The 19,004-nt window shown below is 36.3% G+C and overlaps 3 protein-coding genes across 10 annotated transcripts in view; all 3 read right to left on the reverse strand.

The window, feature by feature from the left end:
• LOC124455578 (serine/threonine-protein kinase/endoribonuclease ire-1-like) overlaps positions 1 to 19,004 on the reverse strand; it is a 261,076-nt gene that overhangs the window by 103,426 nt on the left and 138,646 nt on the right. The gene's annotated exons all lie outside the window — the stretch shown is intronic.
• Positions 371 to 9,944, reverse strand: LOC124455579. 8 transcript variants are annotated; one of them, XM_047006225.1, is made up of 5 exons: positions 6,735 to 9,944; positions 6,260 to 6,407; positions 4,429 to 4,530; positions 3,910 to 3,970; positions 371 to 400 (listed from the first exon to the last, which is right to left on the reverse strand). In XM_047006225.1, the coding sequence occupies exon 1, from the start codon at positions 9,215 to 9,217 to the stop codon at positions 7,214 to 7,216; it is 2,004 nt and encodes a 667-aa protein (XP_046862181.1). In that variant the 5' UTR covers positions 9,218 to 9,944; the 3' UTR covers positions 371 to 400; positions 3,910 to 3,970; positions 4,429 to 4,530; positions 6,260 to 6,407; positions 6,735 to 7,213. The 8 variants fall into 8 exon arrangements, with proteins under 8 accessions (XP_046862181.1, XP_046862187.1, XP_046862180.1 ...); XM_047006224.1 differs by lacking the exon at positions 371 to 400 and adding an exon at positions 3,583 to 3,855; XM_047006223.1 differs by lacking the exon at positions 371 to 400 and having other exon boundaries at positions 3,583 to 3,970.
• Positions 12,655 to 15,481, reverse strand: LOC124455599. The gene is made up of 6 exons (XM_047006258.1): positions 15,441 to 15,481; positions 14,866 to 14,885; positions 14,146 to 14,176; positions 13,713 to 13,775; positions 13,469 to 13,573; positions 12,655 to 12,786 (listed from the first exon to the last, which is right to left on the reverse strand). Exons 1-6 carry the CDS (start codon positions 15,466 to 15,468, stop codon positions 12,701 to 12,703), a joined length of 333 nt encoding a protein of 110 aa, XP_046862214.1. The 5' UTR covers positions 15,469 to 15,481; the 3' UTR covers positions 12,655 to 12,700.

Consider the following 19,004-nt stretch of genomic DNA (forward strand, 5'->3'; position numbering starts at 1 on the left):
CAGACGCAAACTAAATGGTTTTCTACGCCTGAGAAATCACAAATTATCGATTTATGAATTATAAATACTAGAATGATAACATAGGTGCATTGCATTTTTTATAACAATGTAATTGATACATGTTTCTAAATGTACATCATCCAGGTTGGTATAGTCCTGAGAAGGACTGTTTTTGTTGTTGTTGACTGACGTTTCGACATTTTTAGCGGTAGTCATCTTCAGAGTCAAATGAGGAGTAAACGTCAGGTTAGCCGTATTTGTTATCTGGTTCTTACGTCATTGTATTGTGTGTACAGGAAATGTGTATTCAGTGGCGTAGGTAGCGAAAAACATTTGGTCGGGCTCACGAGGCGCCACCATGGTTGGCACCGAGCGAGAAAATTTTCCGAATTTAGACTCCCTAGAACGTCGGAAACGGCTATTTTAGAAAGCAAAGGCGTGATATTCATGCAGGAAATAGAACCATTTTGGTTAATTTAAATTGCCGAAGGATCTTATAGTAAAGCTACGGTGGCCCGTATGTGCCACAGCTTCTGCGTAGAAATATGTAGCTGTTGCATACAAATCAAGTTTCTACGTACAAACCCGAGTGTTCTCCGTACAAATATAATGTTGCTCCATGGAAAACGAACTGCTCCACACAAATGTTAACCTTCTGCTTGTTGAAATGCTACTTCTCCACACTTAAAGAAAGGTTGCTACGAGCAAATAATCCCTTCTCCACGCTGAAATTATCTTTCTCTATACAAATAAACATACTACCGTGAAATTGGCACCACATTGGGCACAACATTCAACACAACATTCATCACAACATTCAACACCACATTCAACTAAAATTGATCATTCAAAATGATAAATCGAAAAATCGTCTTTAAAACACGTTTTCCATCAAATACAACAGTAAAAAACAATTCTTAACTGTTTATTATTATTTTACTGTCCTTAACCATCACAAAAAATGTAAAAAGTCAAGAAATTGAAGAAAACACTAAGATTTAAATTACAGTGTACTTTCCATTTCTCTTAATTAGCGTATAACTTAAAAACTACACGGTAAAATTTTTTTAAACTTGGCCAGAATATAGATAATTATATTGCCTAAAATATATCCAAAATCTGGAGAGTGCACAAAAAAATAAGTTGTAGAAAATCATCGGCAAAGTCGGATGACACGAATACGCGTAATATAATATTATATAATTAACTTCCTATATCCAGGTAACTTTGCAAACAAAGGCCTATAAATAAAAAACTACACGGTAGAATTTCTTTAAACTTGGCCATACTGTTGATATGTTTATTCTCCAAAATATATCCAAAATCTGGAGAGTTCACAAAAAAATAAGTTGTAGAAAATCATCGGCAAAGTCGGATGACACGAATACGCGTAATATAATATTATATAATTAACTTCCTATATCCAGGAATCTTTGCAAACAAAGGCCTATAAATAAAAAACTACACGGTAGAAATTCTTTAAACTTGGCCATACTGTTGATATGTTTATTCTCCAAAATATAGCCAAAATCTGGAGAGTTCACAAAAAAATAAGTTGTAGAAAATCATCGGCAAAGTCGGATGACACGAATACGCGTAATATAATATTATATAATTAACTTCCTATATCCAGGAATCTTTGCAAACAAAGGCCTGTAAATAAAAAACTACACGGTAGAATTTTTTTAAACTCAAGTATATTATAGAATTTTATATTGTCTACAATATATCCAAAATTTGCAAAGTGCACAAAAATATAAATGATAGAAAAACATCGGCAAAGTTGGATGACTCAAATGCGCGTAATATAATCTTGCATAAATAAGTTAAGAATTCCGGTTCTATAAATAAAAAACTACACGGTAGAATTTTTTTAAACTTGGCCATATTGTAGATATTTTTATTGTATTAAATATATCCAAAATCTGGAGAGTGCACAAAAAATTTATTAGTACAATTCACTTTTTACTAAATTGTTTAAAAGTAGTAAACTCTGTTTGGTTGTTAGTACCAAATTACTTATGCAGTGACGTAACAGTGCTGGATAATTTTTTTTGAAAATTTGTTCTAGTTGCTCATCGCTTTAATTTTTTCAAAATTTAGTGAATGAAGTAAATGACTTGTTTTTGGAGTAGTCGTGACCAAGTATTACTTAATGCAGGACCTTTACGTCACGGTATAATTAGACATGTGCATTATTTATATTGTATTTTTACAGACTTACTAGATAATTACTTTACTTTATTATCTTATAATTAGAAATCGGCTATTATTTACCACAGTATTTTTCTTTCTATCGCATTTTTTAACGTTGTTGACACGATCAGAATATCGATTAACAATTTCAATTTTTCTGGAAATGTTCCTCTTGCATTCTGAACTTATATGAAGTTACTTTATGCCCGTTTCCGCTTTCTTAACACGTCACTTGTAGCTAAATAGAAATGCACTTATTCATAGATGATTTAGTATTCTCAATGTATTCTCGTTATTTTTTACAACGAAGTCGTCAAAAGAAAAACACTACGTTATTCAACAACAACAACATCTCGAATTCTTTTATTTTCAACAACACTCCCCCCTTCTGTGATAATCCCAAAATTTCAATCACGTGAAATGCACGCGCTACGTCACAACAAAACAAAATAAAAACAACTGTTCATCACATGCAAGATTATATTACGCGTATTCGTGTCATCAGACTTTGCCGATGATTTTCTACAACTTATTTTTTTGTGCACTCTCCAGATTTTGGATATATTTCAGGCAATAAAAATATCTACAATATGGCCAAGTTTAAAAAAATTCTACCGTGTAGTTTTTTATTTATAGGCCTTTGTTATCAAAGTTCCCTGGATATAGGAAGTTAATTATATAATATTATATTACGCGTATTCGTGTCATCCGACTTTGTAGATGATTTTCTACAACTTATTTTTTTGTGCACTCTCCAGATTTTGGATATATTTTAGGCAATATAATTATCTATATTCTGGCCAAGTTTAAAAAAATTCTACCGTGTAGTTTTTAAGTTATACGCTAATTAAGAGAAATGGAAAGTACACTGTATATAAATCTTAGTTTTTTCTTCAATTTCTTGACTTTTATACATTTTTTGTGATGGTTAAGGACAGTAAAATAATAATAAACAGTTAAGAATTGTTTTTTACTGTTGTATTTGATGGAAAACGTGTTTTAAAGACGATTTTTCGATTTATCATTTTGAATGATCAATTTTAGTTGAATGTGGTGTTGAATGTTGTGATGAATGTTGTGTTGAATGTTGTGCCAATTTCACGGTAGTATGTTTATTTGTATAGAGAAAGATAATTTCAGCGTGGAGAAGGGATTATTTGCTCGTAGCAACCTTTCTTTAAGTGTGGAGAAGTAGCATTTCAACAAGCAGAAGGTTAACATTTGTGTGGAGCAGTTCGTTTTCCATGGAGCAACATTATATTTGTACGGAGAACACTCGGGTTTGTACGTAGAAACTTGATTTGTATGCAACAGCTACATATTTCTACGCAGAAGCTGTGGCACATACGGGCCACCGTATAAAGCAGAGAAACAGTTCAAAAATAGTTGCAGATATGTGATTTATTCTCTCAACACCACATACATAAATAGATACCTATGTACATCTTGTAAAGAAACTTTGACAAAAGAACCGATTTGTCTCAGAACAGGCTGAACCGAAAAGGCTCAGATTTGTCATCAACAACTATCAAAAGTTGTGATGAAATTGTCGTGCTGAAATGACAATCATCATTGATTGCATTAGAAAGTTCCCGGAAAAATTCTCATATGCCATGGACGTAAGACATCATCAGCTTGCTATCAGCCATATATGAATACCTATTTGTATAAGAAAGCAAGTCTTCGTGGTTTCTCAATGAACTTCTTTACTACCTCATCATGCAATGTGTTGGCGTCTTCTTTCTCTGACAGTATGTCTTTGTGAATGGAAATCCTGAAAAGAGAACTAAAACGTCCTTGGCTCATAGTATTTCTAAGATAATTTTTTACCCTCTTCAAACAAGAAAATGACCTCTAAACTGAAGGACTTGTAATTGACAAAACCCCATTTATCTTAAACAGTTTTACAACTTCTGGAATACTAGATTGATAATGGAACTAAAAAATATATTTCAATAGTTCATCTCATGAATCACAGTGAAAGTCTTTATCTCTGTAAATAAAACAAAGTTGGCAAACTAGCATTGGTATGTCAAACATATCACCATAAACCTCCTTTAGAAGATTTATCTTTTCTGAGCGCACTTCACCTTTCCACATCTTAAACACCCTAGGGTTAACAAGGTCAAAAATCTAAAATGCTCCATATCCTGAAATCACTCAGTCAGCATAGTCACAATTGTGTCAAGAATTTCAAAATACATTTGTTTGTAATTATGCTGTTGGTCATACCTGGTTACTGGTGGTCCCACTTTCTCAACAGCCAGGTCGTACACCTGACAATATTCTGTATCATTTCTCAGAGAAGCAACAAAGGCCTTGAATCTCTCAAACCTACTCACTCCATAATGAAAGTCAGTGTCCTTGTCTTGCAAGATAGAATAAAGTATGGATGACTGCTCAAATTTTTGGAGAAGGACAGAGAATTGTATATGGTGTTTGTAGATTTGGAGAAGGCGTTTGATAGAGTTCCGAGAAAGGTGATCGAGTACGCGCTGCGTAAGAAAGGTGTGACAGAGAATATGGTTCGGGCAGTTATGGAGACTTATGAAGGTGTAGAGGCGGTGGTTACGGAGGAAGGTGTTAGATCTGGTGTTTTTGAGGTAAAAGTTGGTGTTCATCAAGGTTCAGTCTTGTCGCCGTTACTGTTTGCTTGTGTGATGGATGTACTGACAGAGGAAGTGAGAAGAAAAGAAGGATGCTGGTGTTTGTTGTATGCAGATGACATTGTCTTGGTGGCGGAGTCGAAGCAGAAAGTCATGGAATGGTACCGAGAATGGAAAACGGCAATAGAAGTCAAGGGACTGACTGAAAGTGAATGAGGCAAAGACGAAGGGCATGAGATGCTCGAGGCAGGTGGAGGTGAAGGACAGTGATAAATGGCCATGTGGTGTGTGTGGGAAAAGAGTTGGAGTGAATCTGATAATGTGGGAAATGTGGTGGTTCATGGAAGTGAGTAAAAGAGGTGTGGGCGAGTCGCGATTGGACGAGTGGTGGAATGGAACTGGGCGATGGAATGGAATGATTTCAAGCGGTGGTGGAATGGTTGTGGAAATGTTGTGCGGAACTTGGAAAGAAGAAGTATAAGGCATGTGTTAGAAGGCTTTTTGGGATATGGAGCAGAGTGTTGGGCGCCGAAAGCGGAGGACCTGAGAAGATTGGCGTCGACGGAAAGGAGAATGCTTAGGATGATGTGTGGTGTAACGTTGATGGATAGGATTCGAAGTGAAGAGATTAGAGAAAGAGTTGGTGTTGAGTGTATCGAGAATTGGGTAAGGCGCCAGCGTTTGAGGTGGTTTGGGCATGTGGAAAGGAGGGAAGAAAGTGCTGAAATTCGTAGAACGTTGCATATGAATGTTGATGGAGTACGCAAACGAGGTAGACCGAGAAAGAGATGGATGGATGCTGTGAACAGTGATATGAAGGCGATGGGTATAACGAGAGATATGGCGAGAGATAGAGACGTGTGGCGTGGAAAAATTCATGGACCGGTCAACCCCCCTGGCGGGGATTAATACTGGCCGGTATATAAATGTTGTTTGTTGTTTGTTTGTTTGACTGCTCAAGAATTCTCTGGAAACATGTACCAAGAAACAAAACAAGAAGCCATTAAGGTAGCCAAGTAAACCAGTAACCTTACTTAACGTTTCATCATCCCAACCTATTGGATTATCAGTAAGATTTTCAAATATGTCTATCAGTTTCTCATAGTTAGAATGCAAGAGATTGATGACATAAGCCCTATAATACCATCTTGTGTCACCAGGACTAGGAAACCCAAGCCTATGGGATGATAGTAAAGCTTTTCTTCTGGGGGAATTTCTAGTAAAGGTGCAGAAAGCACTAATATTAACAAAGAAAATCTTAACAGGTGAAATGGAGGATGCAGCTTGACATAATACTAGATTTAGTCTATGGGCAGCACAGTGAACAAATTGAGCATAAGGATAATCTTGCTGAACTTGAGCTTGAACACCATTGAGATGAACAGACATAACAGATGCACCATCATAAGTCTGTCCAATAAATTTCTCTTTCACATTATTATATTGACTTAACTTACCCTTAACCACTGATGATATAGCAGTTGCAGTCCTATCACAACTAACATCAACAAACTCAAGCTGTCTTTCAATGACACTTTCCCCTTTGTCCATTAGAACAATTACACTCAATTGTTCTTTGGTAGAAACATCAGTTGCCTCATCAACCTGTATACTTAAGAAAGTGCAGCAATATGTTTCCTTTAAAATCTCATGCTCTATTATCTTATCAATACAATCAATCAAATCATTCTGAATATCAGGAGAGACTCCAGTAAACTGCCCTCCCCCATCAAGGTGGGTTTCAGCAAGCTTTCCATGTAATCGCCTTTCAAAAACAGAATCCATCTTGGCAAAACTTTCAAGTAGCTCTCTATAATTTCCTCTATTCATGCTGCTACTAGATTCATCATGCCCCCTAAATGCAAGCTCTTGCCTAGACAAGTATAAAACAGCTTCTGTTATGGTTTTCAACATTTCCCTGTTTTGCCTTACCTCCTCGTTATGACGCTGAATCTCTTCACGTCTAGCTTGTGACATGAGACAGTCGACACGAGGCTGAAAACCGTAGGTCTTCCAGGTCTTGTAGGCACCCACGTGCGATTTTGCCTTCTCATGCTTCTTACAATCGGATAGGAAATTCTTCATGTTTTTGAATCCCGTCTGCGTCCAAGAAGATGACGATACAGCGCAAAATAAAAGACAAGACCAACAGAACAATGCATTATTTTCTGAGCTACCACAAAGCCAATCTTTCTTCGAGTACCAACTTTCCTGAAAGCTTCTATTGCCTGTAGTCGCTTGTAAATTTGGAATTGGCCGCTGCTTTACGAGTATATTTTGCTCGCCTGATTGTCGAACAGAAAATGGTTTCTTTTGTAGTTCACTTATTATATCGATTTCATTAGCCGAAGCCATTGTAATGTAAGTTATCACGATTTCTGAACGTATATTTCTAAAGCTCAAAATTGAAGTCACGCTTTTGAAAATGAGCCCGACTTGATGTTGTTAAACGTTTGAGTGTGTTCACAGCTACTCTCTGCAATAGGCGGCACGGTGGCAGGGATGGTGTGATTTTGTGCTGGGGGCAATGGTGCCAGATCTCTCAGTGATACCGTTGATTCTCTGCCGTCCAAATATTTAATATGGGCATAAGTAGGGTTAGCTTCCTTCAACTCTACCTGGTCAACAAGTGGGTCATTCTTGCTTGTTCTCACATATCGGCGGAGCAGAACCGGTCCGGGGGACTGTAACCAGGTGGGAAGTGAAGTACCATGTGTCGAACGGCGTTGAAAGCCAAAAAATCTCTCATGTGGAGTTGAGTTGGTGGCAGTGGAGAGGAGAGACCTTGCTGAATGAAGCGCGTCAGGGAGTACCATTTCCCATTTACTGTCCGGCAGGCTTGCTGACTTGAGAGATAAGCGAATAGCTTTCCACACTATACCGTTATAGCGTTCTACTTGGCCATTGCCCATCGGGTGGTAGGGTGTAGTTCGGCTCGTGGCGATGCCTCTCTGAGAGAGGTATTCTTTAAGTTCCTGGGACATGAATGAGGCCCCTCGGTCTGAATGGATGAAGCCTGGCGTCCCACACAGAGTGAATAACTGATCCAAGCATCTGATAACGGTTGATGAACTCATGTTTGGGCAGGCGAAAGCAAAAGGGAAGCGTGAATACTCATCCACGACTGTTAGCATATAAGGATTATTAGTAGTCGTAGGTAGTGGACCTTTAAAGTCCACGCTGAGTCGCTCCATAGGTCGAGTAGCCTTGATGAGGACTCCTTGCTGCGGTTTGTAAAATTGGGGCTTGAGCTCAGCACAGACCCTACAAGTAGAGCACACCCTCTTAACTTCTTCTGTAGAGTAAGGGAGGTTTTTCGACCTTATGAAATGTAACAATCGAGTGACACCTGGGTGGCATAGAGCAGCGTGTATCTCAGTAAGGCTAGCTGCAGGTATGGAAGCTGTGAAAGCCCGGGTAAATGAGTCGGGAGCAGCGTTATCCTTACCGGGCCGGTATTTTATGGTGTAGCTAAAAGAGGCTAGTTCTAGCCTCCAGTCCTGGATTTTATTGTTCTTTACTTTGGTGCGTCTTCGGTTGTCAAACATGAAGGCGACTGACTGCTGATCGGTTTTGAGTGTAAAATGTCTGCCTGCAAGAAAATGTTGCCACTTCCTGACAGCTTCAATTATGGCCATTGCTTCCTTCTCTACCGCAGGATAGTGGAGCTCACTCCCTTGGAGGGTCTTGGACATAAACGCTACAGGTCTGCCTCCTTGATTTAGTGTAGCAGACAGGGCAGTTTCTGAAGCATCAGTCTCTACAACGAAGGGGAGGCTCTCGTCAATAGAGTGTAATGACGCTTTCTGCAGCTCCTCCTTCAGCATTGTGAATGCATTCAGCGCATCGCCATCAAGTGGAAATGAGGTTGCTTGTAGTAGTGGTTGTACTTTGTCAGAATAGTTTGGTATCCATTTTGCGTAGTATGCAAACATACCGATAACTCTTTTCAAGGATTTGGAATTTTCGGGAGGAGGGAAGCTTTTAAGTGGACGAAGCCTTTCCTGATCTGGGGCGATGACACCATTCCCTATACAGTAACCAAGTAGATTGATAGAAGACTTGGACTCTACTGTCTTGTTTTCATTCAGAGTGAGGTTTCGGCGCTTTACAGCCTCTCTGAATTTCCTCACATTTTCGTCATGCCCGAACTGATCGTAGCCTGCAACAGTTATATTATCGAGATAAGGAAATGTATCGTTCAGGCCCTCCTCTTCTACGAACTTGTCCATCGCTCTTTGAAAAACTGCGACGCCGTTGGTTACTCCAAAGGGGATGCGACAGAACTGGTAAAGCTTACCATTGGCCTCGAAACCGGTAAATTTTCGATCGGCTTTCTTGATCGGTACCTGGTGATAGGCACTCCTTAAGTCGAACGTTGAGAAGACTCTATATGAAGCTAGGTTGTTGACCATGTTGTCGATACGGGGTAACGGGTATGCATCGAGTTCTGTGTAGAGGTTGACGGTTTGAGAATAATCAATGCAAAGCCGCTTCTTGTGTCGTTGTAGTGGGTCCTTTGATACGACGACTTGAGCCCTCCAGGGCGAGGTGCTAGGTTCGATTATGCCTTCAACGAGTAGGTGGTTAATTTCTTGTTTGATAAATTCCTGGTCTTCCCTGCTGAAATTCCGCGACTTGCTTGCGATAGGCTTACATTCGGGGAGGAGGTTCGCGAAGAGGGATGGTTCCTCAATAGATGCTGCTGCAAGAGCACATACAGGTACCCCGTTGGGTACTTTAAGTTCGGGCTTTTCCCCACAGAACTCAATGACAACACTTTTATGTTCCCTTTGAAAGTCCTGGCCAAGAATGATATCACTACAGAGATCCTTCAGTACCCCTAGACGTACAGATGAATAACAATTGGTGGCCTAGTTGGATGTCAACAAAGCAATGGCCAAGAACTTTGGCTTTAAGTGATGTGAGAGCCATAGACAAACTGTCATCTGACTTGAGTAATTTGAGGTTGAGCTGGTTAGCTACCTTGTCGTTGATGTAGCTATCTGAACTCCCAGAGTCAACAAGGGCAGTAAGAACAGTACTGTTGACACTGACTTTGGTGGATGCTTGCATAAGGCTCTTTGGACAGGCGGCACTTATGGAGCAGAGTGAGGCAGATCTTATTGATGCTGTAGTCTTAGTCCCTTTACAGCCTGAGACTGGCAAACTTTAGCGTAATGGCCAGTTTTACCAGAATTGTTGCAGACACAACTGCGTGCAGGGCACTCCTTTCTATTGTGAATAGGGCCGCCACAGAAATAACACTTTCTTTGGGGTTTGACTGCTGCTGACACATGGTTATCACTTGGTAAAGGATCCTCACCACCACTTTCAGTAGAAGTAGAAGCTGCCGAGTTTTCGGTTGGAGCATAGGCTTCAGAGTTTTTCTGGGCTAAGTCTAACGCGTTGGCCTGATCAAACGCCGTCTTCAAGTCGAGTTGCCTGTTCTCCAGAAGTCGTTGGCGGATTAGTGGTGATAGAAGACCATTAATAAATGAGTCACGGACTAATTCCTCCCTATATTGTTCTGCAGTCACACTTCTGACGTTACAATCCTTGCTTAACTTTTTAAGTTCCTGTAGGAACTCTGTAAGCGACTCACCAGGCTTTTGGCGCCTTGTAGCAAGTAGATGACGTGCAAATATTTCATTCGGAGGCTTGATATACAGATTATTTAGTGCTTCAATAGACGAGTCGAAGTCCTGACAATCTTCGATGTAATCGTAAACGTTGTGAGAGACATAATTGATGAGAGTACGGTGTTTGTTTGGGGCTTTATCGCCGCATTCTTGAATGAAGTTGTTGAACGTTCGGAGCCAATGTTTCCACTCTTTCGCGGCTGACGGCGAATTTGGGTCCAAGTCGAGACGTTGCGGTTTCAATATCGCTTCCATATTGAAGAATTTAAATAAAGTTAAATAAATTGTTGTAATTTACCATTCTCTGGCTTTATTTAACTTTAAAACACTACTTAAAATACTACAAAACAATAATATGGCGGATTATATATATATGAGTACCGCTGGTCTGAAGTACCGCAGATAGTGGCACAGGGAGACCAATACCAATAAAACAATAATACAACATTACACTAATAGACTGTGGATTATTCCAAAAAGAGTCGCAGAATTTAAAATTTTCGAAAATCCAATTTTAAAGAAAACAAATTTTTCATTTTTGGGAAAATATTTGGTCGGGCTGGGCCCGACCAGCCAGACCGCTAGCTACGCCACTGTGTGTATTGTCATTGTGAATTAGTGTGAAGTGTAATGTTTTAGTTGATCGTTTGTTTGTATTGTGAATAAGTCGTTTGTAAGATGCCGGTAATTGCTGTGATCTGTTCAGGGTGGTTTTTTCCAAGTTGCTACACCAACTTTCTAATGTAAGCCTTTGTTTATAGTCAGTACTGTAAGTAATGCATTTTGCCTAGTCCCAGTGAATGTTGTGCCTTGTGATTCGGTGACGTTTGGCAATGTGATTAGTTTTTGCTTGGTTTTTTTTTGTATCTTGTTTTTGTTCAGTCTTATGTTTAAGTTCCTGCCAGTTTTCCCGATATAGGAGGCGTGGCAGTCGGAGCAGTTTATTTTGTACCAGTGCACCTTGTCGTTTTTGGGTTGTTCTTTGTCCTTTATGTTCGTAGTTATATTATTTCCACAATTTTGGAAAACGAAGGGCCGACTTGACGATACCTGTCGAATCTGAAACATTAAATGTAATGTAAGCCTTAACGTTTAGGAATATATTAAACAACAATAACATTAACATAGCATCTACCACTTCATCCAAAATATTCACCATTCTCAAGTTTCAGTTCTTTCAAAGCTTTGTCCAATTTAAGGCAAATAAATGTCTTCGCAGGTTTGGCAAAACTAACTATATCACCCTCACTACCGTCTTCATTATTCTCACTTCCATTTTATTACTCTCACTACCATTTTTATTACTCTCACTACCATTTTTATTACTCTCACTACCATTTTTATTACTCTCACTACCATTTTTATTGCCATCTCCTTCGACTTCAGCAACAGCATACGCAAACGGTTTCCAATCATCGTTTCCATCCAAAAAGCAAACAAGAGCACCAGAGTCACCGTTCACAAAAAATGAGACATCACTTTGAACCTTGACTGCCTTTCTAAATATGGATTTTTTTAAATCTTGGGACCAATAACAATAATTGTACCCTGTGATCTTACTATGCTTGGACTTGTTGTTCACACTAATGCGTGCGTCGACGCATTCATTTTCCCGAACAACTCGTCGGAAAAGCTCGTCATTTGCATTTTTCAAATTTAATTGAAAACTTTTGATGTATTTTTTAAGGCACCTGTTAAAAACTGTTTCACCAAAAGAAATAAACATGATGTCTGTTTCTTTATCGAACCGCAAAACCGCATTGCGGCCACGGCCAAGTTGCACCTCACTGTCCATTTGAGAAGGTTTGTAAAAGTAAACCATGTTATATTTCATGAAGTTATTTCATGAAGTTAAAGCAAAATACTGTTCTTCCTTTCGACAAATCATTGTCAATGTACCACGACATCCAACGTCATTTTGATTCTTTCTTGCAGCGCGAAAATCAGACAGCAAACGAAAATTTGCTTTTTTAGGAGCTTTACGTGGCAAATCAATGTATTTCGAAGCTTCCCATCCAAATTTTCCATCAATCTCTTGCTTTATAATTTCATTCGATTTTTCTTGACTATCATCAACCATGACATATAAGTGAGGAAACGGCATCTTTTTGTTTGGGCGAGCTAATCCATACTTCCCACTAAGCCACGAACAACTTAAACAAGAAACGACAACTATATATTGTCCAAAAACTATTTTTCGTAATGTTCCGACATGCACAGGTCAACATACATAATCGATATCCTATGAAAGAAAAATTACCTTTGAAGAGCCTTGTGAACGTCAGCTTTAATATTCTTACTTTTGTCTAGAAGTTTATGGAAGTTGTCGTCATGATTGGCTTCTAAATATCATAAAAATATAAATGATAACTTTGGTGCACCAACATTAACTACGATGAAACTTCCATACGATAAGACATAAATAAGACTAAAAATTGACTAATCATATACATGGGATCATAAATTACTTTGCTCTGGATTTCTGGTTATGGTCATGATATTTTATACGCTATGACGTTAATCAGGTCATATTAATCTTATTCACAAGATTAGAGTTTTTTATCACGTTTTCGACATGGTATAAGAATGGCATTTACAGATTTTTGCACGTAACATAAACATAAAATACCCTTTGCAGAGTTACTGGTTTCGGCCTCAATGTTTTCTTCTGAGGCGTCACGACAAAAAATTCCTATTTGCTCTTAAATAACAGGTACGATAAACAATTATATCAAATTTTTACCATGGATACGATCATTTAATAAACTAATTTAAAGTATTTAACCATCAATAACAGAAGAAAGTTTTAGAATAAAAAATATCTGTGGCAAATGAAACGTTTATTTTTCATTTTCCCCCAAAAAATTAACATATGGTCATTGATGTACTTCTATATGTCTTTTAGACTGACAGCTACCCTATTATATTGCAGTAAAGAGGTCATCAGGTAAAAGTGAAGGTCTGTTAAACTATTTTCAGACAATATACCTTCAATTAGTTTGTTTGGTTTTAAGTGTTGCTTACTTTCTAGTCGCTGTGGTAAATCTTCTGGTTGTTGCTGCTGGTTTTTTTCTATTTCCAATTTGTTTTCTCGGAATTCTTCATGTTTCTTTACGTTTACTTTCTCCTCTTTACGTAATAAAATAGAAGAAAACAAATCTTACTTGGTCAATAAATACTATAAAAGTTTAACATCCAATAATGATTTTTCCCACATCTATCATACTTTTCAACAACATCAAATTTCCATTTAATGTAATGAATATACCGTTGGCTCTTGTCTTCCGTGGATCAGTTTTGCATTTTTTTAATGTTGGCTCTTGAATATCACCTAGTTTTGAATCAATTAAGCAATATTGAACAGAAGAAACTTCTTATACATGAATCGCAACAGGGGGTATTTTACTCATGAATTCACGAACAAGGAAAATATAACCGAGCTGTAAGCTATACAGAGTTGTGAAAATAAACTATACAGAACTGTCAAAAACTACGTAAATTTCACCCTTTTCTGTTTGTTTAATACCTTCAATATTTAGCTTTGACTATAGTGGAGGCTTTAAATTTTTCACTCAAGTAACTACATTGCACAAAGGTCGTTTAGTTTCTGAAATATTACCTGACAAAAACAAAAGTTGGCAAAAAACCGTGCGAAAATATTCGCTTTTTTCTGAGTTATAAGAAGTTCTAGACATGCCTACCTGTTTCTACTGCCAAAATATTGTAGTTCCCGGTTAAATACACAAACTATTAAAGTTTCCAAAAATTTGAATCATCGAATAAAGAGAAAAATGTGTTTTTAAAGAAGCATTTTTCATGTCACGAAAACACAAACATTGCAAGTACATATATAGCTCAGTGTGTCATAATGAAAAGTAAATATTCTCGCAAAAAAACTATTTGAAAAGCCTTTTTCATGTCATGTATAAATACAAATAACATATTTCATGTAAACAATGCATGTTCTTTTTTATGCATTAAATGGCTCTTTTAAAAGCACTTTGCTGGGCTTTGATATTTATGTTTAAAGTTCGCTTTCCGCCCGGTATATCCCTGGTCACATTTATAATTCAATGCATAAACGTGTCAGCGGGTATAAACATGCTATATAATACTTCATTTTATACTCATCCAAAGGGTAAAAGTTGTTAACATAATTGAAATAAATTTAGTTTTTTTAACATATTTTAATATGTGGTATCATATTTGATACCAGCGGTATTACAGTAAACTACATTAATGTAAATTGCTTTGCAATGAAAATACTAATTAATTTTGAAAAAAGAAAGTTGGTTAAGTAAAGGTTTTATTGAACATTACTTTGTTGAGGGGAAAAACTTTTTACTTATAAAACTATTTGTTATTAATACATCGTAAAACGTTTATTTAGTTAGCTTCTATAATAAATGAAAATACTAACCTTCGTTAAGGTCCATAGGTTCTGCAATGTAGAGGAAAATAAATATTATTTTCACATTTACTGAAGACATGTCAAATTAACTACCTAATTGCTGAAAACTGAGACTATATAGACAGAAAAGCTTTCATAAAATTAATTAATTTTTCTTCAATTCATCAAAACAAAGATGCACAAATAACAATAAACATTATCGATATTGTTATATTGCATGACTATACTAGGAAAATATAACTGAAAATATAACGGATTGACTGAGCCGTAAAACTTTTCAAAGAGCTGTACAAATATACTACACAGAGCTGTAACTAACTAACAATACTATTTCTTTATTATTGATCTTTTCATTTTCCTCGACAGTTCCCAGTAAAAAGTTGATCACGTGCTAGAGTTGCATATTTAAGCCAATTTATTTCTGCAATAATTTTGACGGCAGATTAATGTACTGAATGCAGGGTATATACTACACATAGTGACTCTTCCCAATATATTAGTTACAATGCTTTTTTAATCATCGAGGGCAGTGGAAAGAAAATTTTTGGACTTAATAATATTCACATGAATTTCCAACATGTTTACCTCCTTCACGTTTTAATTTCAAAGACATTTCCACTACCTCTGAGTCTACACAAACAAAACAAGTCATGGTTTAGTCATAGTTTAAGTTGCTATTGAATGTGAGCGTTAATATATTGTTAAACTCGCTCTGCCGGGTAACTCGGCTCCATATAAACAGGCCCTAAGAAAAAAAATTATGCAAGTATTTAATTTACGTGTCTTTCCATCAACTGTAACAGGAGACGCAAAAAGATTGAAACAAGTTGAGTTGCAATCACTTTAAAACAGGATAAGAACTTTCTAGTAGGCATAAATTTAGCAGTTCGAAATTGTTATGAGATCATCTGGCAATTGCGATGAAATATGAGTTATGTTTGATCCCATTTATCTATGCTTCAAGACCTGATATTTAAATTCTGTTTAAACAATATTACTATTTTGAAACATTAAATTCATTGCTTGACAACTTGTTTTGTCATGATACTTTGAACTCCTGATACTAACAACAGAACTGTCATTATTTGTGGGGGGTTGAAAAAAGGTTTAAACTTTAAGTAATATGTAAACTGTAAATAAGAAATATGATAAAAAGGCAGTGCATAGAGTGTCGTCACAGACATGATGTCTGCCACTCTCTTGTTTTGCATAGCCTAATTTCTCGGACAAATAAAATAACTCACCTTCAATGTTGAAAACAGACCAGTGAGACCTCTTCCAGAAAATTGTACAGCTCAATATTAGTGCAAACTAGATAGACAGTAATGATTAATTATAAACAAACATTAAAAATACTCACTGCAGATATATTTTCATTCAGTGACTCTGTCCGCATGAATTTAGCATAATAATAACGGAAACCAACAATTATATACTTTTTCGGAGCCCATTTGCAGATAGTTGAGGTGGTTTTTGATTGCATAACAAAATAATGTGTTAATGAAAACTATTAGTAAGAAATAGCTTTAGGTGCACTTATGTAAGGAATTCTCTTTTCAATAATACAAAAATCAGGTGCACTTTTACGTGAAAATACGATCTTTGGCCGACTCTGGCCAGCAAGGGTGCAAATTTTTCCAAAGTATTTTTTCACAACAGAGGAATGTTTTCAGGAAAATAGGCATGAAATTAAATAAGCAAATACTTGATTTAATAAAGTTAGATATAATTACTGGTAAACAAAATAATAGCACATGATAAATGCTTAAAATTTCTCAACTAAATAAGTCTTCATTTTCAACATATCACAAGTGCTTGATACCTTCATATCAATCACCAACAATTTACACATAAATTGATTCACTTTTCCTTGAGCTTCGAAGAAATAATCACAAACAAATTGCAACTTTATGCACTTTTGCATATTTACCAACCCATAGAGATAATGCATTGAACTAGTAAACCAATTCTTGATAATGAATAATGTTGTCTCATTTTCTCACAATAAGTTTGTATGTAACCAATTCATTCGTAACCATATGTAACCAAAAAAAGTGAGAAAAAAAATGTAAAAAAACACTTTTAGAAGTGGACTTAATTAAACAGCCCCGTTTTCTTTAATTGTTTATTTATGCCTCTCGTCTTTAGCACAAATAGCCCTATACAATACTCATCATGTTTGAGACACCACACATGTAGTTTTACAGCTTTAAATAAAATGAATTGTTTGGATTCATTCAAATAATTTATATCATTTAACAAATAATTGCATTTTTCGTGTTTGTACAGACAACGACATCATACTATACACAACGCCTGGCTATTCATGTTTGACAGTGCCTTACATGTGATTTTACGATTTTCATGTGCTACATAAACAAATTTTACATCTACGGGCCATATATTTTATGAAGCCAGCCAGGTATGAATTTGCAGGCCCTTTAAGAGTGCAAAAGCTGGGTGCATTGTTTATTCTTTATAATCATTTAAATTATTTACAGCAACATAAGACTGTGTCCACAGTTTATAATTATAAGTATCCAATTGTATTCAGTATATCAGTTTCACATTATCTTGTGCTAATTCCTTTACAACCATGAATAATGCTTCTCAGCAACAGTTTATTGTCTACAGCTGTAAATTGGTCAACTGTTCGATTGTTAAAATCACACTTTACAAGTGAAATAAAGCTCTTGTCTTTCTTATTACTACAAGACTCGAGACTGATGATCAAACTATTGCTGAAAAGGATTCTAATGTCAACTGCAATTTATATTCATACCATCCCTAACTACATTCATATCTTAAGAATAATTTTAATCTTTTTGGAAAAATATTTAAGGCATTAATATTACATTCATACTAACTACGATCTTTTGGAATTTGCTTAGCTCTTAGAAGAGGAAAATGAAATTTACTGAATGTAAAAAGGCAGTAATATTGTACATGGCTGGCTATATTGCCCAGATGGTGCAAAAGAGAACAAACTGTTCTGTTTGTCATGAAGCAGTCGGTTCAAGAAACCATAAAAATGAGTCTGCTTTCCTAACTTTAAAATACAGGGGTAATTTGTTTAAGCCAACAGCAAGTGTTATAGTAATATGCAATGAAACAGAGAGGTGCTTTCAGAGAATGTTGGCAGCTACAAATGGAAATTTACTGCAAGGGAAAGGAATTCCTGATGGTATTGCTATGTCTGTAATAAATGGTATAGATTTGAGGACCACATTCAAGGATCTCGATGCACACATGTTGAATACTAGTGTTCACGAAAATCATATTTACTTATTAAGACCATATCTAAATGTTACAGCAAGGTGCGACTATACCATTTGAGAAAATCAACTACAAAAATGGAAACTAAAGATAAAGTGCGAAAGAAACTAAATAAACTTGTCTTGCTTAAGCACCAGTAGTACTTTGCTCATGAAAAAATTAAGTTACAGCAAAAATAAAATGTCAGCAATCTCTCAACATAAAGAAAGAATGATAAAAAAAGTAACTCGTCTCATTTCTAAAGAATTGAAACGTATACTAGATCATAACTGCCTCAGAAATTGGAAAGCGAACAGTGAACTATCTTGCATTGGCAATGAAACAAAATATATTCTCGCATGTGCAACTTTTAAATCAACACTAAAGTCGATATTTTACAGCTATATGAATGATTTTGATGTCGAATCAATTCGCATAACCTGTTTTATCCATGACTAATACTTGAGGTTAGTAAGGAGTCGCGAAATGTCTTAAATATTCGAAAATCCATCTTTGTAAACGTTATCCGCTATACATTTCTATAGTAATTTGTATCTCGCCGTGTTACCCGGAAGTGAATTTTGCAAATATAATTAGGCTTCATTTTGCTACCTGTAGAAGCTATATCCAGTTTATTATCAGATCAGTGAGGTAAATCCATGACGACGGTCGTCTATGGGGCGCGAAGTGTTTCATTATTATTTACGGAATTTTTAATGTTTAATTTCATTATTTATTAAATAACCAAATTTTGTCAATTGATTATTTGATATAACCAAACTTATGCTAGTCCAAAAAATGGTTATTTGTTAAATAACCATGTTTTGGCAAATTGGTTATTTGAAATAACCAACCTATTACGTTTGGTTATTTAATAAATAATGAAATTAAACA

The sequence above is a fragment of the Xenia sp. Carnegie-2017 genome, unplaced genomic scaffold (assembly GCF_021976095.1).
Source record: "Xenia sp. Carnegie-2017 unplaced genomic scaffold, XeniaSp_v1 HiC_scaffold_4, whole genome shotgun sequence".
NCBI lineage: Eukaryota > Metazoa > Cnidaria > Anthozoa > Malacalcyonacea > Xeniidae > Xenia > Xenia sp. Carnegie-2017.